This window comes from Apteryx rowi, unplaced genomic scaffold (assembly GCF_003343035.1).
Source record: "Apteryx rowi isolate R43461 unplaced genomic scaffold, aptRow1 scaffold_30, whole genome shotgun sequence".
Taxonomy (NCBI): Eukaryota; Metazoa; Chordata; class Aves; order Apterygiformes; family Apterygidae; genus Apteryx; species Apteryx rowi.
The window spans coordinates 4,190,525-4,217,673 of NW_020449419.1; the positions used below are offsets into that span (position 1 = coordinate 4,190,525).

The following is a 27,149-nucleotide window of genomic DNA, read 5'->3' on the forward strand; positions in this document are numbered from 1 at the left end:
TCTCTGGGCCGATGCATAGGGTGGGATGGGCTTGGAGGAGTAGTTCTCACCCTCTCCAAAACCCTGTGGAAGGAGCTAACGGCTCAGTTGCTGAGCAGGGAGCTGTAATTTCCATCCACACACTTCTTGGCCTCTAATTTTTCTGTGCTGAGTTTTAACACCAGATAGAAATGAATACGAATAAAAAGGAGGTAAGGGACACGATTATACTCTCCCCTATCTCTGATCAGAAACCTCCTTCCTACCCTCCTTCTTTAAAGGTTTCCTGTTTCGTCCTAGACAGCCCACAGTAAAGCATTCAGTCTTATTATACGTGAAGGAACTAAGATAAACTAATTTAAAACAAACATACAAGTACTGACTGCCACATGTCTGAGTGTGTCTGCTTCCAGCAGGTACTCGAACTCCCTCAGGAAGGATGGCTGGCAGATTAAGGATGTTTCTCTGTGCCACTGTGTGTCTGGTTATGGTTCCGATCGCTTCCAGCTAGAAGCAGGATGTGATTTTCTTCATTATTTTAAATAGCCAGCTTTAAGTTAAGTGTAAACAAACAAACAACCCCCCCCCCCCCAAAACCAATCTGCCCATATTCACATACTGCAACTTCACTGTTGTATCAGAGAGAATTCTGGAAATGCCTTAACAGGTTTGCTACCTAAATTCAGCTTCTCCTATGTTTTAACAAGTCTGTTCATTTCAAATATATGGATTGTTTTGACTAAAAATGTATTCCACAAATGCCAGCCTTAGCTGGCCAGCGTTGAATCTCACACTCTGCTTCTCAGCTGATGCTGTATGTACTTAGTTAAGTTGCTCAACTGCTGTATGTGAAAAATTATGTTTTCTAAGAAAAAGTTTCTCTGAGAGCAAGCTGAGAAGTTTAATGTTTTGCGGACCTAGATATTGTCCTATAAACATTCTGTAAAGTCCCTGGCGCATTTTTTGTACCGTAATATATACGTTTTACTGTGTGCGGATCTAGGTCTCATTTCTTGCAGTAAAACCTAGGCCTTTAAATGGTCATGTAAATATTCCATTTGTAACCACCAAGTTAGATTTCGTATGCTTCAGAATAATCACTAAGACTTTCTAGTTTTGGAATATGGGATAAAGGGCCCTACGTTCTCCCCACATTTTAATGATTTTTGTAGTGTTGGCAACCATTCAGAAGTTATGAGTCTGGCCCCAAAATAATAATATATATTTCTTAAATATTTCTTTTCCTTTACCTTCTGTTTTTTAACTCTGGCACATTCCTATCATGTTTTCAAAAATACATTCTCATGAAATAACATATCTCATGATCCTGGGGAGATACCAAATACTGTAGTTTGTACTGTGTTTTTGACAGCACCTTGCATACAGGTGATTTCCTTGCTTTGCTGGTGGTAAGCTGGTCTTCCTGTTTCATACCCTAGAAGGACAACACCAGTTTTATGACTACTCTGGTGGAGGCTCTCTTCTAGCGTCAGCACAGCTGAAATTGATGCGAAAAAGGCAGACGTGTTCACTGGAAGAGGGATGTTGAAAAGGTAAGCCTGGACAGCTGCAGTTATGTTGCTCTTAAACCTTCTGAAAAATAAAAAGTGGAGCCAGAAGTGTATTATCATTTCTTAAAGAATTGATTTTAAATGTGGGAACACTCAGTCTAAAGAATATTCCATCACAAAACAGTTTTTTGAAATGTGTTAATTTAAAAACAGTCACTGCTGTGCTCCTGAGACACTAACTTAAGTTACACATCTGTTTGCATCTTTAACTTATGGTGTTATTTATACTAGAATGGGTGACATTTAAATATATGTATTTCTTAAATTTTATATCTTTGTAAAATATTTATTCAGTGCATTTTATACCATTGTGTTTATAGTCAGGTTCATTACGTATAATTACTTAACGTTTTTTGTGGGAGCACCTCACAACAGAGGATAGAGAAATATTTAAGGAAAACAGAGCTGTAAAATCACAAGCATCASTAGATCCTTCTAACTAATTACTAATTAGCGTAATTTAGCTGACAGTTTCCCTCTAAAATCCAATCCCTACTATAGTTTATGAATATTCTTAAAATCACAACAGATTCCATTATACGAAAGGTTAATTTTAGTCCAACTTGGCAGCCATAGAACGATATTTAAATCCAGGCATTTTAAATAAAATACATTCAAATTCTACTGCCTTGTTCCCCCATTTCTTTGTATTCATGAATTTTGACTTTCACATGGATGGCATCTATGGCTGGAATGGCTTCTAGAAAAAGGTAGATCTCTCCGCCCCCCCCCCCAATTAAAATGGGACTAATTTTACTGAGCTTGGTGAATCAGCCAGGGACGTAATAGATTAGGATCTGCAGGGAGCATTGATGGGCATCCTAAGTACAATAAATAGATTAGATCAAGAGGTATAATTATGAATGGCTGAAATAATAAGAGTACTTAAAATTTCTATAGAGCCTTTCATTCCCAGGCTCCCAAATTCTGCACCAGCATTAATTACTGGTAGTTAACTGTCACAAAAGCTTTTTGAAATAGTAGTTATTGTTATCCTTATTTTATAGATTGTTTAGTAACTGGAGTCACTCCAGATTCACACTGGTGTAACTGAGATAAGAACTTCTCCCATAATCTACTCCTGGCCTTGAATTGACATATAGTTCTGAGCTTTAGCAGGCTACAGACATTTGATTATTTTAGAAAAGAAAATGCGAAAGAAAAATCTAGTCTGTCATAAAACATCCCTTAGTGGATCTGTTCTTGGAGCCTCTTGTTGTTGTGTGAAGAAATCCGGAAGGGAATGAGTCTGCCAGAATTGTTTTCTCTGTTTTACTGTTGAATGTTGTTGCCGTTCACTCAGAGCGTCCCAGATTCAAATCCAGGACAACTCTCCCAGTAAAATAACATGTGTGAAATTCTGATGGGGACAGTCAGGGACAGAGGCAGGGCCAACATGGAGGACAGGAAAATGTTTTCAAAAGCTACTGTATTTGGTGCTCATATAAGAACCTAGAGAGAAAAGATAGAAAAATAAAAGATGACGTTAACCTAGTAAAGGGCTTTGGGGTCCTACTTTGGTATTTCATCTTGAGCCCAGTAAAACCCCTGACACTGTAGCTAACCTTGATATTCTTCACTGAGAGGCAGGCAGAGAGCTTTCTGGATCAGCGCAGATCCTCTGCCTGGCTGCGTCTTTCCCATCTGTTTCCTGCTGAAGCAGAACTGATCACTGGAGCCTGTGGGGGCACAAAAACCGCTACGGCTTGCACAGAGCACGGGTGGGTTTTTCCATGCTTTGCTCCTCCTCTTTTGCTATTGAAATCCCTCACAGACATGAATGCAACACTTTTTTTTTCTTTAAGGCTTTCTTACAAATCTTTTCAGCAGTACTGTTGTATACCTACAGATATGAAAGTATACATAGGTAAAGTCCACATATCAGCACTTCTATAGAACTCAGAATGTTTATTTTTTTACCTTATCTTTTCTTTTTGGTCTTAGTACACTTTAATTATAGATGTTTCCTAATCATAATATTTATGCAAGCTATAGCACCACCTCCTGTCCAAAGTTGTACGTCAGTGTGAATCAATGTAATAAAGTTCTCTTAAAGGTGAGATTTTTTTTTTTTTTTTTTTTTTGCTTTATGGAGCAGAATGCAGAAGACGTGAACTTTTATTCCTTTAAATGACTTTTCCTTCCTGTGTTTTACCATTGGAATTTCAGCAATATCAAGTCTGCTTTCGCTGGAACATGTTCTCCTGGTATTTTTCTGTCAGTGTAAATCGCACTGATTAAGAAAGTTAGCTGCTGTTGCTGTTTTAAGAACAAAACAATACAAAATGGTCCTTTAAAAAGACTTTTTACTAAGCTCCAAGTTCTCAAAAGTTATGCACAAGGCCTGTGAAGTTTTTTGCGAAGAAAGTGTCTTGTGAAACTCTGGTTTGCATGGCTTTAAAGTTTTTTGGGCCAATGCCTGGCTTTTTGTTCTGATTTTGTACACCGCCTAGTCTTGGTAATACTAATCTTAACTTTGAGGAAGGCCTTGGGAGATTACTTCTGTACATATGCAATCTGAACTGTTCATGCAGCTGTAGTGATGAACAACAAATGTTGCTGTAAGGCAAGACTGGTTTTTATTTTATGTAATATTCCCTGACATTCTCTGGAATAGAGGATAGATTTAGGCCAAACATAATGTAATGCAAACAACCTATGAGGACTGTAAAAACAAACGGAGAGGGACTGCTGAGCAGGCAAACATGTCTCTAGGCAGGAATGCATCATGAGATTTTGGTGAAGTGTGCAGGAAAGCACAAAATCATAAATATTTATAAAGTATAGCAATTATAGCATATATAATATAGCCCTAACTGGTACAGCTTTATAGGACTACACACTTATAACTGAGAGCAAAATTTGATCTTTATTTCTGAGAACGTATGTGATTGGAATGAGATTCTGAAAGCTGAAGATCTGTTTGCTTTTACTTATAGTTGTTTCTGCAGCACATGCACCTAAAACCTTTCTGGGTATGGCAACTTCAGATTTGTAGATGCCATCCCATGTGTTTTTGTGTAAGAAGTTAGTGTCTGAAAGCTTGGCAAGGCTGCAGCAAGATCTTGAGGCTGAAGGATGTCAAGATCAAATCCTGAGTTTACAGGAGAAAAGAATAAACTTTTCGTATAAATATTTATTTCATCTGCACAAATGATCCCTTTCTCTTTGCAAAACCACTGGGAGATTGCAGGCCAGTCTCAATTCTCTGGCTCCCTCTGCTGGGTTTCAGTTCGCAAACTGCTGCACAGTGTCAGAGTTAAGTGACTTACTCTCTGGACCTAGCTTTTGGCTCTGCCGGAACAAATGATTCAGTGTGATCACAGAATCCATCAGGAGGCTGTATGAACATGTCAAGGGATTTTGCCAAGACAGGTGCTATGCTTGCTCTCATAGTGCTTCTGCAACAAACCATAAGGATGACCTGCTGCATTTACGGAATATTTGCCTTGTACCATTAGATGACACTGTCTAGTAGATGATATTGTCTAGTGTGTATCAGAAGTGCGTAATGGCCTCTCTCAAATACACCTTATGCATTGGGCTTTGGCCACAAATCCATCTGATTCCAAGTGCCTTCAGTGGTCTTTGGCCTGTACATGAATCCTCAATATAAGGGCATAGAAATGAAATCAGAAATGAAATTAAATCAAAGGTAACCAGGAGTGTCACATGGGCAACATCACAGCTGGAGTGTTTCACATCTGAAACAAAGAAGGCTGAAATAATTTTTCTATCAAAAGCGAAATGAGTTGTAGTGAAGTAATGTAGTAGATAATTTTACTATTAACTAGCTGTTCTGTGCATATTTCTGGCATTCCTATATCTAGTAGGTATGTAACGTTGCAATTTCCTTCTCAGTAGTCATGTAAAGCCATCTTTTCACTAGTGTGTGTTGTAATTTTAAATCTACAGATAATGGGAAACTGGGAAATTGTAGATAACGTGTTAATAGACTGTAATCTGCTGTAACATTACTCCTGTAAACATACTTCTGATTAAGAAGGTCTTTTGAGGTCTTCATTTAGTATAAATTTTTTAAATCTGTGATTCTTCTGAAGTATTATTATACAGGGTTAAATGCAAGTTTTTAACGCAGAAAATTCTTTTCCAAGGACTTTGCTATGTAAGGCTGTTTGTTTTGTTTTGTTTTTTCCTCTTGTAAAGCAAATTTTAGTAGCACTGCTAAATTGGCTGGTTGGGCATCTTAAAAAATTGCATGGTAATTCTGAAGAAAAAAATCTTGATAGATAAATATTATGTTTCTGCCACAAGGTAATAAAGTATGCGCTGTTTTAAAGAAAACTTAATCTTTATTGCAGACCTTGAGAAATCTGAAATTGAAATTATGGATTGGGTGAACAATCTTCCTAGCAAATGTTGACTGTCTGCTAGTGAATGTAGTGAATACTGTAAGCACAACTGGAGAGATCTTYATGAGCACTCACTAGCCTCTGCACAACCTGCTCGATGAATAAGGTGGAGATTTTGTTTTTCATCTGTTAGTTTTCCATTAGTACTAAAACAGTTTAAAAAAAAAAAACAAAAAAAACCCCCATGCAATTGATTAATTTTAGGTAATATTTTGTTGTGTAGAGTCTAATTGGATTCCACAAGAATTACAAATAAGAATTTAATACTTTAAATTAAAAAATTTAATACTTTAATCCACATATTCTGATTAATTAAACAAGTATAGCTACTTGATGGAAAACTTAATTAGCTAAAGCTTTCCCTCTTTTACCTTCTCTTCCACCGTTTTTATCGGTACTGCAGGCATCTGCATAGAAATAGTTTTTTGGAAGCACCCGCTTTGGCTAGTAGGCGATGTATTCAGCTCAGCCAGTTTAGCAGAGAGTAAACCACATCTGGCCAATATCCAGAAACATCTGGGAACCCCTGCAGGGGGCTGTGAATGGAACCGAGAAAAGAATCTGCCTTGGGTTCGTCAGCCCTGTAACGGACAGCCTTGAAGTCTCCTCTGGGCTTTACTGACACAAGGTAATTGTGTTGAATTCCATGGAGCTGCCCTAGTGCTGATGGAAAGGGAATGTTTCCCTAGCTGTAGCCTAGCAGGAATACTGTAAATGAGCAAATCTAGGAGCTCCAGCAATCGATGCTGACAAAATACTTGAATTTAGGGCATGGTAATGTGAAGTATTCCATCACTAGTAAAAAAAAAAAAAAAAATTAAATAAAAATAAAAAAAGCCACCCCAAAACAAAATGGGTTCATTTTAATTCAAATCCTTTCACAAATCTAGGTTAGAGCCTAGCCAGACAAACAAGTCTGAGGGGCTCGTACTGAGTACTGTAAGTATTGAGGAATAAGCTCTCAGAGGAAGAGCCAAAATGAGCTGATGTGGGCAGGCTTGAGGCAGTAATTATTGAAACTATGACTGCTAGAGCCAGAATGCTAAATATTTTCTGGTCCCGTTGCTGGCTCCTCAGTTAAAGTATATGTGCAGATCTTCTAAGAAGCACAAGAGGAAAGGAAAGGCTTAAATTAAATCCTTAAAGCTAAGAAGAATCAGAGTCACTTCCCCAGGTATTGTTGCATTGCTTTACTGAGAAAGGTAATGTTTGAGTGCTAGAAAACAATTTTTTCTGTAAGAGCTAAGTAAATCATTTCAGTTCCTTTCTCAGCCTATCACAGACTGAGTCTCAAATGGTACATTCTGCAGTTGGAAATGCTAATTTGAAGGGCACCTGCCTACCAGTTTATTATATGACTTTGGTTTTATGTATGGGAAAAGACACTACTTTTTAGGACTTGAATCACTACTTTTTTTCCCCTCCAACCTGAATTTTCTTCAAAGAGAATGAAATAGAGCTTGATGACTGACTATTTGTTTATTTGGCAGACAGAGGCTGAGGGATGGGAGGGAGTTAAAAAAGGAGATTTTCTTTAGGTTTCTGAGATCTATGAGTCAGTATGTCCATGAACAAAGGTTACATAAACTAATAGATTAGAACAAGATTGAGTTGCATAAATACTGTTATTGCACTTCAATCTGTCACAGAGTCAACTCTGCAGATTATTGCAGGCAGAGCTAGCCTAGAGCTTACGTTCCATCCCGCTGAACTCTTGCTAGCACTGGTTGCACTTGAAATAGCATTATTTCCTTGCTCTGGGGCTCCTCAGAAATCTGTACATACTACTTGATAGGTCTTATTTGTGCATGCCATATTTAATATGCAGTACTGTTACTCTCTGCTTGTGTCTAATTTGAAATGTCACCTGGTATATTGGTTGCATAATAATTTTGTCTCTGTTTCATTCAAACAAGGATTATGCCTCTTATGAGGGTGGTCCATTATAGGCAGCCGCAGAGACCAGATCTAAGTCTTCTTCAAATTACCCCAACTTGCCCAAAGCTATGATCAACCCCTGTCTTCCTCATGCTTCTCCTCCATCATGTTCTCCCCCCAGCACATCTTGGACCGGCCACTCACCTCATCCAAGAGAATTCAGGGAGACCAGTAGAGGAAAGCTCTTGCTGTATAATCCTGAGGGGYGGAGATGGAAGTGGATATGCCCAAGCATATTGTCCAGGAAAAAGGAAACTGGACAGGAGTGTTGAGCAGGCTGGAGTCAATGCATAGTCCACAGGTCATCAGGTAACCACATTATTCTGTCTTTTTTCAAAGTGCATAAGGGTTGGAAATCATGCTTCCAGGCTGCAGAGCCTCCCTATGGTACAGTGTTTTCCCCAGTGCTTTCTCCAGCTTCTTGCTGATCTTGTTTTCCTTGTTTTACATGTGGGAACTGAGGCACCAAAGTTCAAGTCTACTTTATTTAGATGCTTGTCTCCCATTAAATAGAGCTAATTGTCACAAGAGCAGGCTGACTTATTCCACAGTACAGAGCACTCAGCCATGAGCACCAGCTGGGACCCAGAAAAGACACCAATACTTTTGTTTCTATTTGCTGTCCAAAGACCAAATAACTCTTTGAATCACCCATTTGGGAACAGGAACTAAGGAAGATTGGTATATACAAGAATATGTTTTTGAAAGACTTTAAACACAAATTTGCAAGAATATCTTGGTGGAAGAGAAGTCATATAGGAAAGAATTAGTGGTGACTTCAGGAACTAATGTTTTGTACTGTTTGTCTGGGAGTGGGCCCTGGGAGCCCTGCTGGCTCACGTGGTGCTGGCTTGCCTCCTTGTTTCCAGTTGAGAATAACAGAACAGATGGAAGACTAGCAATGAAATGCAAAGCAAGGCTAAACATGTGATTAAATTCTCAAAAAGGACAAAACCCTTAGTGCATGAAAGGCAGCTTAAAGCTACTCAGAAACTGGCTTTGTGTTTTTCTGCAATTAATTATTGCTTTTTGCTACTGGATATTAACCAACTGTAGAAAACAGGGGAGACACTCTGGCGSTGGTACATGGGAGGAAATGAGATCCGTATGAAAGGGAAGTGAGAGCAGAGTGCCCATGTGACAGTCCCTTGATTTAAGATGAGATTTAAGATTTCATGTCATGAGATCTTTGTTTTATAGCAAAACTGCTTACAAGAGGGATCTTGTCTGCATTGTCCATAATCAGTTATTGTCCCATTCATTTGATAAAACAACAAAAAAGGTAGCTCTGTGTAGTCATTTCTGAAGTCTCTGAAATATTTGAAATTGCTTATATCAGCAGGCTGCCTTGCAAACTGCCAAGGCAAAGTAGAAGCAGAACTAGTCTGCTTTGTTGAAAAAGCTGCTCTTAAATCCAAGATGGAAAAAGAAAGGAGATGACATGGCTTAAAAATACCAGTCTTCATAATACTAAAAAGCCTGAAGGCTTTCAAAAAGATTAATCCCTCAAAGAAAAGAGTACCACATCCATGCCTCTTCTTGAAAGAAGTCATGCCAGTAGTATTACAGCATTATTCCCAGGGAAGATGAATCTAGATGACCTGCCAGATTTCAGTAATAACTTTATGAAACAGTAGTTGAGATAAGCCCACACAAATCATCTTTCTTCTTTTCACAGAAAAATAAAATGACAGAATAGAGGCTTATTGATAGACCATACTTGCTACAACTGGGCCGTGTAACCAGCTGTTACTTTCTCTCAGACAGAAGTAGAAACTCATCGTGCTGCCCGCTGGGTATAAATGCTCTAAATATGTCTGATAGCTATTCTTTTCTAAAAATAAATATACAAGTCTCTCCCAAACCTGGCATATCATTAATTAGGTGTTCAAGAATGGCTTTTTTCCATTGATCAATCTTGTTATATGTATAGTGAGTCCTTAAAGAATAAGGCTGTTCTTACTTTTTTAACAATAACTTTTTATTAGGCTATCATATGCTTTATAATGCAACTCAGACAATAAGGATCTCTAGGGTGAAGGGTTCGGTCTCGGGTTTTTATAACACAGAATGCTCGTTGGATTGAATGAATCCGTCCTTAGAGTAGAGACTGGACCCCAGTCTCCTGTCACCCTGATGACTATTCCAATCACTAGAAAAGATTACTATGTCCATTCGCACTTTTCCCCTAATTATCAATGGATCTTTGAGTCATTAATGCCAACTATTACCTTATGCAAGCTAAAAGTACTCATAGTACACCAGCCCAAGGTGATTGTTGTGCAGCAGTCGAGGCCAGTCCAAATTAGTGTGGTTTTGCCCTCCACATGCCACATACTCACATTCCTCCTTTGCCTCAGCACTGGTGCTCATCTAACCCTGCAGCGAAAGGTGTCCCCTGGGGAGTCCGAGTGCTACAACTCATGGGGAGCAGGAGGGAAATGAAGAAACAGTAACCTAGCTCACTTTACACTTTGGGGAAGTCATATTTTTTAGTAATCAGTAGAGGTAGGCAGTGATTCTGAGGATTATTTGGACGTAGATACTTAAGCACTATTTTATTAAGTCCCTATGTGGGTCTAATTCTTAGTCAGTACCGGGAAGTCTGAAAATTTAGAGTACAAAAAGTAAGAGCACATTTTCTCAGGGAACTCCTGTACATGAGAAGATGGTCTACAGTTTCAGATATTTTTCATAAGTTAAGCATTTATGTATGAATGACATTGCTTTCTTTAGCAGAGCATTAATATGTAATCAGATGGATTCTATCTGTAAATCATCCTTTCATTACAATTGTTGCATGTTTGTCTAAAATTTTAATTTGAAGTTTTTTGTAATGTTGTTTATCTGACAGAATTGCTTTCTTTGTAAAATTATATGTTAAAAATAATTGTGCTTTTATCATCAATTTGAGGGTGAATCTCAGTCCTGTACTTTCAGAGACATTTCATTTGCCTAGAGCTTGCACAAAACCTCTTGCTGTGAGCTAGCTATACCTGTCTGACTGGCGCTCGCTTGGATATCCAGGCATGAGAAAAAATTGCAAATCTGGCACTTTAACTAGAATGCCAATTTTAGTAAGGGGGATTAGCAATATCTAAAGTGGAGAGCTTCTGACTGGTTATATGTGAGTAACAGTTAAGTTTGGTGCATTAGCTATTATCTTGAAGGCTCAAACTGCATTAAAGTGCTGTTCCTCTTCAGAAGTGCTCAAAAATAGTTTACAATGGAGTTACCCAAGACTTGATCCAAACTGACTGTGGCAGGTGACATTCAGGCGAATGAGCAGTGTTGTTCGTAAGACGGGGTATTGTTCCTGAGGGCTACATTATTTTCGTAGGCTAGAACATTTTCCAGAAGTGTATTAAGCTGAAATTGGCCTGGCTGCAGGTTGCAGCTTCACTGGCTTAAGTGGCTTTGAATCATCAGACAGCAAATACCAGCCTTCCGGGGTTTCCGTACGGAGCCTTYGGCCATAGCAGAGCATGTGCGTGTGCGCACCCCCCCTCCCCACTGCCACTCTCGCACAGCAGAGGCAGAGCTGGATGACCGCATTGCAAGCAGCGGTTCTGTGAGTCAGCTCGGAGACGCGCTGCCAGCGGGGCCCCCCGCAGCTGGGGCAGCTGGCTCTGCCTTCTCGTCTTGCGGAGAAGCCTGGCGACAGCTCGGCCAGCAGCAGAGCGCAGGAAGTTCAAGGCTCATCGAGGAGTTTAACACCTGCAGTCTGGGCAGCTCCAGATCCCCTCATCTGATAAGAGAAAGCTGCTATAAGAATCAGCAGTCCAGGCTCACCAGGGAAAGGCTGCAGGGTTATAAATGGAAAGTGGGAGGGCATTTCAATACAAGGTCTCAGGACTCATGCGTGAGAATCCAAAAATCAGGATGGTTTTCCCACCCAAAATGTACTTAGTGAGTCTTGGGTGAGGCAAAGTCCTTTGGGGCTAGGATTGGGCTTCTGCTGTCTTGAATGTGGAAGCCCAGCTCGCCTGGTTGGAGGCCGGGGTGACAAAAGCCTGCTCTGATGGGCTGGCCTGCAGCTCTGACAGCTCTGCCCAGTGGTGCCCCTCTTAGCGGGCAAGCAGAGCTAACTGCCTCCCCTCACATCACGAAGCGACTCAAAGTCATGGGGCTGGTGGCTGGCTTTCTTGGGATTTGCAGGCATCTGAATCATTAAAAGCTGCTTCTGAAAGTGCTCTTCCATGACTGGGGACTAGGACCTTAATTTCATGAAATTAAGCAAATTCTCGCATGTTAAAACCTTGGGTGGAGTTCTCAGGGAAACATGAATGCTAGTCAGGATGAGCAATAGCAGCAGAACTGTTCAGCAAAAATCCTGTTGAAAAACAATTTTTCCCCTCCTCCTCCCAAAAGAAATTCACCAGCATTGTCTGGGTTTAGCGTAATGTATCTGAAGATACACTGGGCTACTGAGTTTTCGGATTCCTTTAATTGTGACCTTTGTTAAAGACAGACATAGAATAAACTCTCCAAATTTGGATTTTAGAAACCTTATGCCTTTTCTCCTTAAATGTAAAATGGAAAAGCTGTATGCCTATAGCATTGTTACAGATGCCCAGAAATGTAACCTTTTGAAATAAAGTTTGTACTTCAGGGAATTCCTCTTAAAGCTTTTTCCTTCTTAAATCCCACCTGTGCTTTTAAAGCAAGCTTTGTCTTCCTTTGGGCACTGGCTTACCCTCAGGATTTTTTTGGTCTCAAGATTTCCCTTTTTCCCACCAAGTTTCCTTTAATTATTGTCCTTTTTTTTTCTTTTCTTTTTTTCTTTTTTTCTTTTTACACCTTTTCTGGTTGTCTGAAAACCACCTCCTAGAGTGTGATGGGAGAAAGCATGAGAGTTCTAGAAGTGTTTGCCTTTTCTGAAAGTCAGTCACAAGTATTTCTCAATAGTCAAAGCACACTTTGCTGCTTTTAATGAAAATTGTCAACTTTGCTGCACATAGCAAATCCAGAATGAGAAAGCTGTGTTACTTCTTCTCACAGAGGGTTTAGAAAAAGAGAAATGTGATATTCTCCTTGCATAGTTTTCTGTGTATGTCCCTAGGACATTACCAAGTTTGGAAGATGCATTTGACTGGAAGGCTAGGGCATTGAGTTGTTTCACAGCTGGCCACAGACACCCATGGAACAAAGTTGGGATATCCATGGGTGCCAGGGATGAGTCTTATTGCCTCAGCCAAGGGTCTTTTGCTGGAATAAGAAAGGAGGCAAAATGCTGTAAGATTGGCCTCTCCCTACACAGTCCTAGATAGCTGGCCAGGCATCTTCCTGGGCCACTGGGAGCACCAATAAGGGTGCTCTGGAAGAGACTGGTTTGAGGAACTTCTGTTTCCGGCATTACAGGATGCCTAAGGTCAGCACAAAGAGCTCACTTTAAGTGGCTACTCTGCTTTATGGCTATAACAAACACAGCAAGTAAAATAAAGCATTGGAAAAGCAGCTGCTGAGCAATGTAAGGCTGTTAACCCCTGAAATGCTTGCTGACCTGCAGCCCAAGGGAGTAATCTCTCAGTGTGTCCCAGACTTTCTCAGGAACAAAGCCTGGAAGCACATAGGAAATCACCTGTTTTTTGCAGCCCATTGAGAAGACTTGGGGAACAACTTCGTGTTCCTGAAAGCATCAGAAGGGGGGTCCCGGCCCCCTTCTCCCGGCTGAGCTAGGCGCGATGGGAGGATACTGGAATGAAGGCTTAGGAACAAAGTGAGAATATGGGGTAGGTGTTATGCAGAAAAGGTATTAACTCCTTCCTGGACAGAAAGAAAGAGGACTTGAAAGAGTTATTTTCTGAAGTTACAGCATCCTTCTTGCCCCATTAGAGATTCAACCAGCCTGTCTTGTGCAAAGCCTTAAATGGAAGGGAATAACCCTAAAAGAAGTAGAAGCTGGCTTGTGGTGTGGAGAAAATGCAAGACTGTTGGGAAAGCACTGAGTTCAGCAGTTAATAAAAGTAAGTGAAAGAAGAGATTAATCTTCACAAGAGACGCATGCCCCTTCCCTGTTCCTTGCATTGCCACATCTCTCAAATCTGCTCCCAACTCTACTCTGGGCCACACACACTTTGTGATGTCTTTGCTCCTTGCATGGCTGCGCTGCCCTTACCAGGGCATAGTCCAAGCTCCTCTTTATTTCCCATCAGATAATTCCCTCTCACACCTTGTCGTTACTCAGCTCTGCCTGTGTAAGAGAGTCATCCACCTGCTGTTTCCTTTACTGCCCTCTTCAATCTTCTAGCAAACATAACTCTCCCCTAACATTGCGTATTCCTACCGATTACCCTGAGTTTCCCCGATTTCCAGATTTTCAACAACACAACCACAACAGTGGTTGTATGGCTTTCTCTGGGCTCGCACCCTTTGCATGCCTTGGCACAGAGGCCCTGCCTGCAGTGCCAGGGCGGCAGCAGCGCCTGCAGCCCGCTCTTGCTGCGGTAGTGCAGGGCAGTGGGTGCCAGCACCTCACGTGTCTTCCCGCAGCCCGGTCCCCAAGGGGTTGGACCCCCCATTCCCCATCCAGGGCAGATGGTGCTGTCTGTCCMCCACACCAGACAGCTGTGTCCCCCCACCCCCCCATCCAGACATGGGGACATGGCGCTCCATGGAGCCACTTTTGCAATAGCAAATTTGTTCCGAGTTGTGTCCTGTCCACCACRAAGTAAGCAGTTGTTTGTAGCATGCTGCTTTTGTCCTCTCTCCTCCCTAGCTCAAATGACCTCACCCTTTTGCATCCATTGGGACACCTTTGCTCCCAATCCATGTATCCGTACAACTGATGCATTCTGATTCTTGGGTGCTTGGGGGTGTGCGGCTTTTTTGGTGGTGGTGCTGGTGTTTTTTTTCCTTTTTTATTCTGGGGTACTAGAAGCAGTGTGTATTTCCTACTGGCATTTTCCCATTTGTATGAGGGTAGAAAGTGAATGCATCCAGGGCAGCTTGGCCCAGGTACCAGCTCCTTCATGTACCCTTTATCATTATCCTTTTTCCCTTCTCATTTCTTTTCCTCCCTCATCTGCTCCTCCTCTTCCTGCCCCTCTTTGCCTCCCCTCCCTGTGCTTCCCTGGCAGAGATGCTGGCTCTGCACAGGCCCGGTTTCTCTAATCAGATGAAGCAGCAGGATTATCTCTCTGCCTCCCTGCTAGGCTCCATTTTGTTTCCTCTCCAGCCAAGGGGGGAGGCAGGAAGGGGCGTCACCTCCAGGCAGAGGAGCCCCCATCTCTCAGTCTCTTTCCTTCGATGCTCTTTAACAACCCCCCCCTCCTTCCCTTATCACATACCCACCTTAGTGTCAGCAGCATCAGGCGGATCAAGGAGCCCAGTTTCTAAAGGAAACCTGAACTCTTTTGGCTTTTGTTCTCCTTAAATTTCTGAGCATCTGTTTGAAATCCCCTCCAAGTAACTTGGACGGGAAAGCTGGATGTGCAATCTGTGAGCAGGGGGAAGGTAAGGACCACGGCAGTCACGCCTTGCCCGTTCTCTCGTCTCCTGTAAGGACACCGAGTCCTCTCCGTTTGCAAGCAGGTCTTTGAGAATCACAAAGCAGATGAGGGGAAGGGAGAGGAGCTGCACAGAGACAGACCCGGGCTTCTGTAAGTGCTGTGTTGGCAGCAGGGGGTTGATAGCTGGACTGAAAGGGGAAGGAAATTGTGGAGTTTTCTCTTTTACTAAAAAGACAGAGTCTAAGGCTCTGAGCTTTAATCAAATTTAATGTATTTCTGCAGATGGTGATTTTTTCCGTACTGGTATCTTTCACTTAGATGTGTACGTATTTGTCTTTTATTGTGTTTCTAGAATATACTTGTCACTATTTCTTTTGGGGGAAAAAACACTATAATCCTGTTTGTCTTGTTTCTCTATACACCTGCAAGCTTATAAAGATGTTCATTCATTATATTTTGTGTGTGTTGTGGTTTTTATGCTAAGAAAAAAAAAGGAAGAGGGGAGTAAATTGTATGGCTTTATGTTGTTAATTTTTTCTGCTAATCTGTCAGAGAATGGTTTCCCYTGTGTTCTACCATGGGTACCACGTGTGTTTGGTTTTTTGTTGTTGTTTTTAACTCCTAAGAAGTTCATATCTGACACCAAAGAAAAAATGAAAAATATTTCAGCACCTTTTGACTATCAGCTTTGTTTCATGCTCTTATCCCTTCTTTGATTAATCGCTATTTAGAATGACTCAAAAAATTTTCTCCCAAGCTGAAACTTGTCGTTTTCAAACTTGAAGATCTGTTTTGTTTTGGCTTTTTATTTTCATTAGAGTCAATGGTTTAAATCAGAAACCATAGTAGAAGACTGTTTTGTGTGTATGTTGTAGCTTATAACTTTCTATGCTTAAAAGTAAGAATTTGTGCTGATACACTTTGGGATTTGGGGGGAAGAGATTTAAAAGGGAGAGAGAACAAGCAGTTATTTCTGCTTACAGAACTCTAACCATGAAATGTAACTGGAAAGATAACCATTAGATAAATATATTTTGTCGGATGTTGAGCTTGTACATAAGAAAGACAGACCATGTAAAGATTGAAATCTCTTTCTTTTCCAGTAACTCAGGTTTCAAAGTAGTCATCCAGTATAAAAATATTGGTGATTTCCTCACACCAAGATTTAGAGATGCTGATTAAGGCCTGCAAATAGTTGCCTGCATGTTTAAGTTAAGCATGTGTCCAAGTGTTTGCCAGACCAAGGTTGCAGTAAGACCTGGGTTCAAAGACCTGGAAGATTTCATTTATGAAGGGGGAGGAGAGGAGAGTTTCATGTTTTCATGTTATAGCTCAGTTGCTCTTTAAAAACACTCTTTTCTGATTATAGGGTTTTGTTGATTTGACATCCAGACAAGTTTTATTATAGCTGAACTTTAGAGAGAAGTGTAGTTACAGTTCAGTTTATCTGACAATTATCCAGGGCTGCATAATCATCAAGAGCAGTAAATTGTTTGCAGCATTGTGGTGTTTGAGCAGGTGTATGGTACTAAATGTCGTAATTCCCTCATTAGATAACCACACCAAATTAAAACACCGAATCCACATTTTCCTTCCATAGTAAGCTACGTATTTTCAAAATACACTTGAAAAATAAGAATGTATGAGGGAGAGGTTAACAGACAAAAAATGTTATTTGTGATCATTATACTTATGAAGTTTAATTTTCCCTCTGTTAAGAGCAATCACAAAATGGTATAAATGAGAGAGAGCTTTTAAACACTCCAGATAAGCAGAGGTATTTGCTGTGCTAGTGAGATAATGTTACACCTGTCTGCAAGCTGGTTAGGTCTGTGCAGAACAGCAGCAAAATCCTCTTCTTCAGCAGTTCTGGACCTTAAACAGACTGAATTCTCCATTCCTTTCCCCTATAGTTAACGTTTTAAAGATGAAAAGTGTATTTGACTAGCCCCTTGCATTTGGATGTTGCAAGCTGTTACGCTATTTGCAGGAGAATGCAGCCTAGGAAAGACACCTTCAGAGGCCCAGGAAACAGAGACAGAAAACTGTTAATAGTATTTATTATTTTCTGATTTGTTAAAAAATACTTCTAGAACACAGATGAAATAAAAATCCTACTCGTGTTCTTATGCTATGCTCTTATTGTCGCAAGTGGCCTTCAAGTCATGGGAAAATTCTCTTATTTCCTAGAGGAAACAAAAGTTTGTCTGTGGTAGACATATTGCGATATTTTGCTGTGTGTAGTCTGAAACCATTCCGGCCCTAGAACAACAATATGGAGCGAATCATAGACTGCGAATGAGACTTCTTATTTATTTATTTATTTTTATTTCCTGTGACCCTGAGCAGCACCACAAGGTTTGTGGGCACTCGCCTTTTGGTTAATTTTTGCAGTTTCATTGTACAGTAACAAGTGACACAAATATAGGGGGAAAAATTGCAAACAAAAAAGGATGACTGTACTTTTGGCCTTTGCAAAAGGGGATCTGTACACTGACTTAATCTACAAATAAGCATGTAGAAAGCAGTCTTATGATAGTCCTGAAACTGCTTTTTTCCCCCCTTAAGATGATAAGCTCATGTTGATACTCTTTCCTAAGGTAATATCCTCAATATTTACTTGAACGTACATTAAGAGTTAGCCTGTAATGATGTACATTTCCCAGGGAATGCTGTGGTGAGTGGGTGTGGGGTTTTTTTTTGTGTGTGTGCCTGGTGTAAACTGTAAGGGTGTATGTGTGTACAGTATCATATGTGAAAACACTTCTTATTTTCTCTTTGAGCTATTTAAAATTTCAGGAAGTCTGAAAATCTCTCTCTCTCTCTCTCTCTGGAGATGTTTTGGTGGCAAGAGAGCTCATCTCTTTGTATGTCTTTTGTATGAAAGCAAAGGTGGGGGGAATGAAAATAAATGCTGGAGTATGGTGTTTTGGAATTTCTGCAGGAGGGATACAATGAGAAGGCAGTGAGCTGAGAGATATTAAATGAGCCAGTCTCTGGTTAAGACCTTTGATGCAGTATTTCTTACGGATGAGTTAAAACTGTTGAATGAATCTGAAGCCACAAGAGCTGATAGTTCATATGTATGTTCAGAACTGTCCTGTGGGAATATCTTTATTATTTCTTTAGTGGATGGTGGGGGAAGTGCTTTCTTCCCTTTACAAAAGCTATTAAAGATCTTCAGAGTAAAGATCATTTCAGAGAAATTACCTGCAGCAACAGAAGTCTCAGTTAATCAAAAGATCACTTTGGGACTGCTGTCCCTCTGTGCATCTAAATCTGTCCTCTCTCTTCAGTATTATGGCTTAACACTTGAGCRCTGCCCTGTGGTTTTAATACAAAATAGAAAGGAGCAGGAGTCTTTCTCCATCTGCAGAATATTTACCAATTAAGCTTTAGCAAGAGCACATGTGTGTGTGCAAATGAAAGTTAATGGGATTGGGCAGATGTAAGGTCTTCAGCTTTATTCCTGTCAACGATGCATGAGACTGACAGAACCTCGCTCATCTGAGCTGAACTGGAAGGACTTTCTTTTTGACTCATAAACTAAGCAAACTTGATGTGGAAATTAGTGAGATGATAAATGTACAAACCCACCCTAACTCTTCTGAGTTGGATTGTTTTTAGACTTGCACTTTAAAACTATTCTATTGCTTTCTGCAAAAGATCTGCTGGGAAGTTCAGTGTCTCTGAGTGAACAGGGTAAATGAATGCACAGGGTGGATGGGTACATCTTGAGATGTCAAGGAAGAAGATGCATCTTCTTGTGTTAGCCACTTTTATTTGGTTCTGAAATGGCCTCTAAACTATGGAAGTGCTTTTGTCTATTTAGTAACAGGAAGGGTGCTAACAGATTGGAAAGAAGCGCTTGGAGCTCATTGCCTCCTTTATACATATATTCTCTTGCTTGTAGAATAGAAGCATCACTTTTGTGGTTGACTTCAAAAGTGATTCCTGTTTTACCTTGTTTCAATGAATAGTGCAGGTCCCTTTAAACCAAGAAAAAATGGTTTAATACCACAATATCATAGTAATGGTTGCACAGTCTAGCCTCTTTGAGGCTCAGGATGAGAAGCTGTGTGAAAAGTTCTCATTGGCAATGATAGATGAAAGCAAAAGTGATGAAAATCATCAAATCATTCAGGTTGGAAGGAGCCTTGGGAGGTCATCTAGTCCAAGCTCCTGCTCAAAGCAGAGACAGCTTTGAGAGCAGAGCCAGGTTTCTTAGAGCTTTGTCTGTTTGGGTCTTGAATGTGTTTGAACAAATGTTTGAAAACCAAAGAATTCCTTTAACAGAGACGTAATTCTTTAGAATTGGTATCTTGTTGCTAGCATTTAACACCAGATGCTTAAAGAGTTACCCTGTAGCTGTCAACATCGTACATGTGGGATCTTCTTCTACTCCAGTGATAACAGGAACCTGCACGAGTCTTGCAGCTCCTGATTCATTCTGTCTTTACACCTCAACATCTTGCTTTTATGACATTACTAAATATTAATAAGGAAACAGAGACTTCTGCAGCTGATTTTGCGATTGAGATTAGCCAAAAGGAGGGAACACTTGCATGTTTCCACAGAGCAGGGTGTAACCACAAGTTCTTGAGTCAGTTCTTCATATACTCAGCTTTGATTAAAATATTTGCAAGCTTTTAGTCTGCTGTTTATCTGTGTCCTGTTTTTTTTCTCCCCGTGATGTTTGATGTCAAACAAGCCTTGGATAGCATCTTGTTGTTTTTCTTCTCTCTCAGTCCTGAGAGAGCAGAGATATGTTTCCTCTTTCTGAGAGTTATAGATAATAGTTGCTCACATAAGTCTGACTAGACCACAAAGTAACTGGGACAATTGCCTTTTTTAGAGAGACACACACTGCTCTTTCCTTTCCAACATAATAACTATTATTTATGATGAAATACCAGTTTTGGAGAGGAAACTTAACCCTTCCCCTTGCCTTCCATATTCTTTGCTTATACAGTTTAAAGGTAGCTCGTAGGACAGTAGGAGCTTAACTGCTATAAGATATGTTTAGATAGACTTACCTTTTAGTCCTTTTCAGTACTTACATGAATATATGTGTGCAGCTCCTCTTGTCCCTCTGGACAGAGGTTGCCAAGTCTTTTCCGGTTTAAGAAGATGTAAAAGACAATGTGCAGTGTGCACTTAAGACTTCTTAAACTTGCCACTGAAACTCGTGTAATTCCTGCAATAGAGGTTTTCAGGAAACGTTCATCGTAGTAAATAAGAGGTTGTAAGTGAATGGATCTCTGCAGGACAACATGGTCTCCAGTTGTGACAGCTGTGCTTACAAAGGCATAATGACTCTCCTTACCATAAATCATTGCTGTTTAATATATTAATATACATATGATACCTATTTGAGAAACTCTGTTGGCACTGGTGAAGTAGAACTACTGTTAAACCTGGTTTTATGTATTTGAAATCCTTAGGATTACCCACCTTCACCTGCCACTGGGAAGCTGAAGGAGGGAGTGCTTTAAACTGACGCTACCGAGGCATGCATAATATCTGAACTTTACTGGTAAGATGAGTTTTCTGTGAGTGCAATAAGAATGCCATTTAAGAAGATGCTCTGTTCATTTGTTTCAAACCAAATATTACAAAAGGGGCCAGAATATATTCTTCTCAATATTCTATATTCAGTATTTTTCTTCCCCGGATTTCAGAGTGATCTATAATTGTGAATTAAGCCTTAAATACCTGCATCAGAGGCCTCTGCATCTAATACCTGAGTCACAGATGAGTAAACTGAGTCACAGAGTGAGTGACTTGCTCAAGGTCATGCATTTTGTCAGTGATGAGAGATAGAAATAGAAAGCAGTTGTTTCCTCTTTCTAATCACTGAGCAATTCTTTTTCATAATCTAGAAGTCAGTCTGCTTCTGTTGCCTACCACTGCTCAGAGCAGCTTCTGGATGTAGCCTTTCTGAATCCTTCTCTTCTCCAGTGTTTCATGTACAGCTCATACAAACACTGGCATTTAAATAAAGAATTAAAGTGTTTCTTTTAGCCTTTGATATATTACTGGGAAAAATGAGGGAACCAGAAATGAGGACAAACTGTTAGGTCTTGCTAGATAAACTGGATAACTTGCCAGTTTTGTAGGCAGGAAAGAGATGTAATTGTTATGTGTAGAAGAACATTGAAAACATCTTTGTTTTTATAGGACATCTTTCAAATCTGTAAATATTATCTTCCCTTATCCTAACAAGGATGTTTGGAGAACTGCAGATTACTCTGTTGCCTTTATTTATATTTTCAGTGTCACTATTTTTCCTTTTTGATGCCACTATAGGAACTGTTATTCCTCTGTTGAGGATGATACATGAACACTTCTGAAAATGCCTGTTCTTGCAGCTATGTCTAGTCACTTATTTTTGAGGCAGATTTGAGCTTGCCTTGTCTGCCACCATAACTAGTTATAAAGCTGTGATCACTGCTAGCATAGCACTGAGCCCAAGTGAATAAGCCTTTCTGGGAGCCTGAGTGTGTTAGGTGAAGGCTCAGCTCTGTACTTTGGCCACTTGCTTCCAGACAGCTCAGAGCATGCACCCGGTAACTGTCTGCGGCTCGCACGGACTGTGTGCCAAAGAGCTTTGGGTAAGGGTCAGATGCACATTCATCTGCCAGAGTGAAGTATCTTATTGCCCTCATTTAAAAGTAACTAACTGCAATGCTGAATCCTAAAGTTAAAGCTGGAACATCAATAGGGCAGGGAGACTAAGCCAGACCAAGTTCATGTTTTTTCCTTCCAGCTATTACTATTAAACTTTCAAGCAAACAGCAAAGAGGAGGGGTTGAATATTTTCTAGTAAGACACGTTAATTGACAAGTGAACATTTTAAGCGCCTAGCTATCTGAGTGGAGTTTGTTCGGTGTGCAAACTGCTGGTGCCTTGTAAGCCGATTGCATTAATATGTACCTGCCTTCCCTCCCTGTGTGACTGGAAGCAGGCCATAACCTGACTTCTGGTTTTCTGTACGATGCTAGTGTTTTTGGTGCTTCACAGTCAGCTTGCAAACACAGGCTGCTGATGCACACAGCCTGCAGCCCTGGGCCTCTGGTGGGTAGAGGCTTGCTGAGCGAGCTGTGGCCAGGCGTTTGTGCGCAGTTGCAGGTCAGTGGGCTTGCCTTGGGGACGCTCTGTCCGGGACTGAAGAGTGTTAGTGAGGCTGCAGAAAGGGGGCTCTGAGGAGGATCAGTTGTTTGATACTAGGCTGGCCCTGTCCCCGCTTGATTAGTACATGTAATGGAATGGGAGTTGATTCTCTGCTTTGAAGAGGAAAAGGTTCACTAGTATCTGTCTTTTTGAAAGACATCCAAACGTGGATAGGTCATTGCAAATTTTGTGCATTAAGGATTAATTCCTAAAGAAGTTATGAAATGTTATTCTCATAGGACTTCTGCGCTGCTAGGGGATAACAGTAGCTACCTATTTTTACCAGCATAAATGTGGCCGTTGAATTAACTGTCTCATTTTGCATAACTCTTCTGCTTAAAGCAGCAAGGGAATTATATCAATGTACAACTTTTGTAGGCATATACTGTGCCTGATTCTAGGCCAGTGTTGCCAACTTTCATGATATTTGAGGAAAAGCCCTAGCTTCTGAAACCAGCTGATTACATATCAGCTGTCCTTTTTAATGAAAGAGTTTCTAACCCTTCTGATCAAAGAGGTGAGCTTTAAAGAAGCAAGCTGTCAATATAGTAACAACAAGCATCAAACAAATGACTGTACAATATCTCATGATTTTTGAGTTCTTAGACTTGGATATATTGTAGAGCAGCTTAAACACTGAGGTCCTTCTATGTGTACGTGGAGACATAGTGGGACCAATGTTTGCATATTTGTTCTAAAAAAGATCAAAATCCTAAGCAGATCTTTGAATTTGTTTCCGGGACGGATGATTTAATAAGAAGTCAAGAGAGGTGGTGAAGAGGATTCACGCTTGCATAATGACTGCGTGGTGGTGTCAAGACAACATCCCAACACATGCCTCCCTTGTGATACAGTGCACCCCACTCTGGTTTCCCAATGACTTATTTACAGCCCAGTATGAATTTTTCTTCTTGGGCTGCCAGTTAAAATTGTCATTAAAATAGCCTCTTTGGGTTCATAATTCTCAGACACTTCTCTTGGCACTCTAATTTTAGCCACATTTCAAGAATTTTGAGTTCCCAGTTCCCCTTTCTTCGCTCAGAGGTTTGCCAGTGCCATTTCAGCCTTTTATTTTATTTTATTTAGTTCTGAATGTTGATTTATTGCCTGTGACTAAGGGCTTAAACTCTTTACTAAAGCATGCAGTGGTTTAAGCAGGCTTCATAGCTTACTTGTATCCAGGATTCAGCCTTGGGGCTACAGTCTCACCTAAAAGCTGAGTTTTACTAAGTTCAGAAGATAAGTATCTGAATAATAGCTAAGATTTATTCCTAAAATAACACGCGGTTCTCTTGCATGCCAGCTTGTGGCAGGTCCCTGAAAGGGCTGTGGGCTGCCCCTGCTGTTTCCTAAAAGGGAATGCTCATCCGCTTGCATGCCTTATTTGTGCTATCGGGATAACTGTGCACACAGGGGACCTGTCACGCTGCCGCGAGGTATATGTATCGGCAAAAGTCTGAATCTCTTCACTTTCTGCCATGGTAACTCTTTGGGTGGGGATGCTGGTAACCAAGGTAGCCATGGTAACTTCAGTGTTTGCGGGAAGAGGTCTCTGCTTGGCTCTTAAGTAAGGAAATCCCTGGAGTTCATTAATACTCCATAAAAAGGGCCCTCTTTCCTCTTCATCTTGTTGCCAGTCAATGCGGAGAGATGTCTGTCCGGCACGCTCAGCCTCAGCTGGGGGAAAGTCAGGGCTGGAAATTTTAAATCACGCTTGATAGGGTAAGTGAAAATTAACAAAGATGATAGGAAAGATGTGGCCAGTCAGCTTGTATGTATGTAAAATGCATATGATCTATGCTTTTACTGTGCTGAGCACCGAGTGTCATAACTTTTTGCTTTCATATTGTCTAACCTGTCAACTGTACTCCCCTTTCTACAAGCTGAATTACCATGATCAAATATGCGCTGTTGTCACTGGTGCTTCTAGTGGTGCAGGGGAAGCAACAACAATTTGTCATAACTGAAAAATATTCTCGTCCATTCGTATACACGATATGCATTTGTCTGTTGTGTGCTTCTGATGGCATTTGTAGATGCCCAGATCAGCTTGTCCTGTAGATCTGTCTGATGCTGGAAATATTATAAGGTGACCCAAAATATGTAGAAGAGAGGCATTAGCAGATTGAACTGAACGAGGCATAGTTAATACACAGTGCTGTCCCAAAATGGAAAGCCTAAATGATGATGATGTGTTAAAGGTTAATTGGGGCCTCAACCTGATTCTGTATTAATCTAGTTGTTTTGGTATAGTTGTATTTACAGAATTTAGAGAAACTCCTTGAAGTTCCCTCCTGAGTGAACTTCTCTTCCCTTCCCTTATTTTAACTCCTCCATTCCTTCCTTTCCCTCATACCTCTCCAAAATAAAATAATAATTAAAAAAAAACAAACACAAAACCTAATTCCAGACACTTGAATCTCTAAAGCTTTTTACTATGGCTAATCCTGTTTTGCCAATGCCTTACAGATGGTTTGACACCCTCCCTCCCCCCAATAACAGTAGATGTTAATGATCACTGTTAATGGGTTATTTCTGTAAGGTGAGCGTAGGTAAGGAGAGGCCATCAGGTCTCCTAACACTAGCATGTCGTTCTCTGCCTAAGTGCAAAAGCAAGCTTCCTTATCTTGTGCATGTTAGCAGTAATTCTCAATGTGGGCAGATGGGCAAATTTTTAGGTATGGCCATACACAAATTCTGTGGGTTTTTTTGTATTCTGTTGGCATAATTCACTTAAAATAAATGAGTATAGCTCTAAAAGAAATGAATGTCATTTAAAAAAAAAAAATTCCTCTTTTTCTGTGATTTTACCATGGTGAACATCTATCACAGAAGTTCAGTTGTAGATACCTATAATGAAGATTCATTACTTTAGATAAAATGCCTGAACAAACCACAGTGTTTATGTGCTGCATTGCTTCTGGTACCCAGCGTAGCTTGTTTGTTCAGGCAGAAGCTTTGGTATTTCTGTGTGCGCTGTGTTGTGTCACAAGGCAGGTGTCACCAATGTTTATGGCTAATTGATAGCTGCCACTTTGGTTGCAATGAAAGTTTTTTCATTTTAACCATAAACTGCTCTTGCCTTTTCAAATTTTTAACCAAGGTGTCTGTAACAAGATTAAATAGAGTTAAGAACCTAGATATAGCAGCCTTCTACTGGAGTAATCTCATAAGTTAATTAAAATCACACTGTTCTCTTGGAATAAAGCGTACGTGTATTTGTCTTGGTGCTTGGTGCTCTTTCAGAAATTTTGTGTTTGTCTTACAAAGCTGTTATTGTACAGGTTAGCAAGTGCTGATGCACAGCAAGACCAGAATGATACAAATGAAGTAGCAAATTCGAGGCCACAGCCTTGTAGCCCCCAGCAGCGCGTGTCTTCTCAGAAAGCGCTGGTGCTTACCATGGAGGTGGTCCTGGTCAGCACCAGAAATTAATAATCATCTTCTCAAAATCACGGTATGGATTAAATCACCTAACTCTTCCAAGGTCCACACTTGCATATTGATACTCCCACCTTTGAAGCTAGCTTTGATTTTATCACTTATTTTGTAGTCTGATGCTGGTTTTGAAGCCACAAAAATAAACTAGAGGAGAATTTTTCTTTTCGCTGATGTTTCTAAAAAATAGCTACATTTTTTCTGATTGTGAGACCAGTGAAGTGAAGAGGAAGGGAGGAACAGTCTGCAGTCACCATTACAGGCCTTGTCTATGGATTGAGAACAGAGTTATACAAAGGAAAAATAAACTGTAGAAAAATTACAGAGAAATAATGCCAAGAGTCTCTGCTATTGTGTACATTTTTCTAGTAAATATTGTTAAATCTTAAATGAAATCCTCTTTGTCTGTCCCCATATTCTGCAGCTAACTCATACTGTTTAATTTGTTACAAAATTCAGACTGCATCACAGTATGTTAGCGTAGTAACAGAGTGTTTACAAAGAGCATAGTCAGTATGGAATAATTTGCTAAGTTAAGCTGTAGATTTTTGCTTGAGACTACTTAAAATGAGAAATCCTTTCCTGGGATAAAGAATCCAGCAGCCGTATTACTCTTATGGCATTTCTGTAGTTTTTCTTTGCTTCTTGGAGGAAATGCAAGCATAACTGAATTTCTTTTGTTATTGACATATACTCTTATGTATGCCAATATCCTGTGTTATTATTCTAATTATGAAAACTCTGATTTTTTTCGTGGATGCTTTGTTTATCATATCACTCTTGTGAAGCCAGGCAATGTGGGGAAGAGAGGCAAAGTTTTGCCTCTGAGAATCACTAGCAAATAAATACTGCAGGAGCTAAATATGATCACATGTAATAACACATGATAATTCTGTATTACATGAAAGCTTGTTCTATATATTGACATGATTGTCATGAATTATTTCATTTTATATCCACTCGTGTTCTGTTGTGAAAACTGTAATTGAAAGTATCTGCATGGAATATAAAAATACTGAATAATTTGGGAATCATAGTTAATTTGTCAGTGAACCTCTTTCAAATGATAATATACATGATATTTAATATTCTGAGATGAAATTTACTACTGCATTATATAGGTCGCAACTTTAATCACAAGTCATAGCAAAATACACATTTGTTGCTTTAAAGTAGTTCAGTGGAATTAGTGAAAGCAGCCTAGATCCCCTCATAAGCTATCTGAA

At 40.2% G+C, this 27,149-nt stretch overlaps 1 protein-coding gene across 4 annotated transcripts in view; it reads left to right on the forward strand.

Annotated features, from left to right (window-relative positions):
* LOC112968071 (GRIN2-like protein) overlaps positions 1-27,149 on the forward strand; it is a 41,549-nt gene that overhangs the window by 7,628 nt on the left and 6,772 nt on the right. For 3 of the 4 annotated variants that reach the window (XM_026069903.1, XM_026069904.1, XM_026069905.1), the window contains 4 exons: positions 1,419-1,532; positions 5,873-6,029; positions 6,327-6,551; positions 7,983-8,170. In XM_026069903.1, coding sequence (XP_025925688.1) covers positions 8,073-8,170 — 98 coding nt within the window. In that variant the 5' untranslated portion in view covers positions 1,419-1,532; positions 5,873-6,029; positions 6,327-6,551; positions 7,983-8,072. Of the gene's footprint in view, positions 1-1,418; positions 1,533-5,872; positions 6,030-6,326; positions 6,552-7,982; positions 8,171-20,835; positions 20,849-27,149 lie in introns of those variants that run through there. The other variant, XM_026069906.1, reaches the window with a different exon arrangement.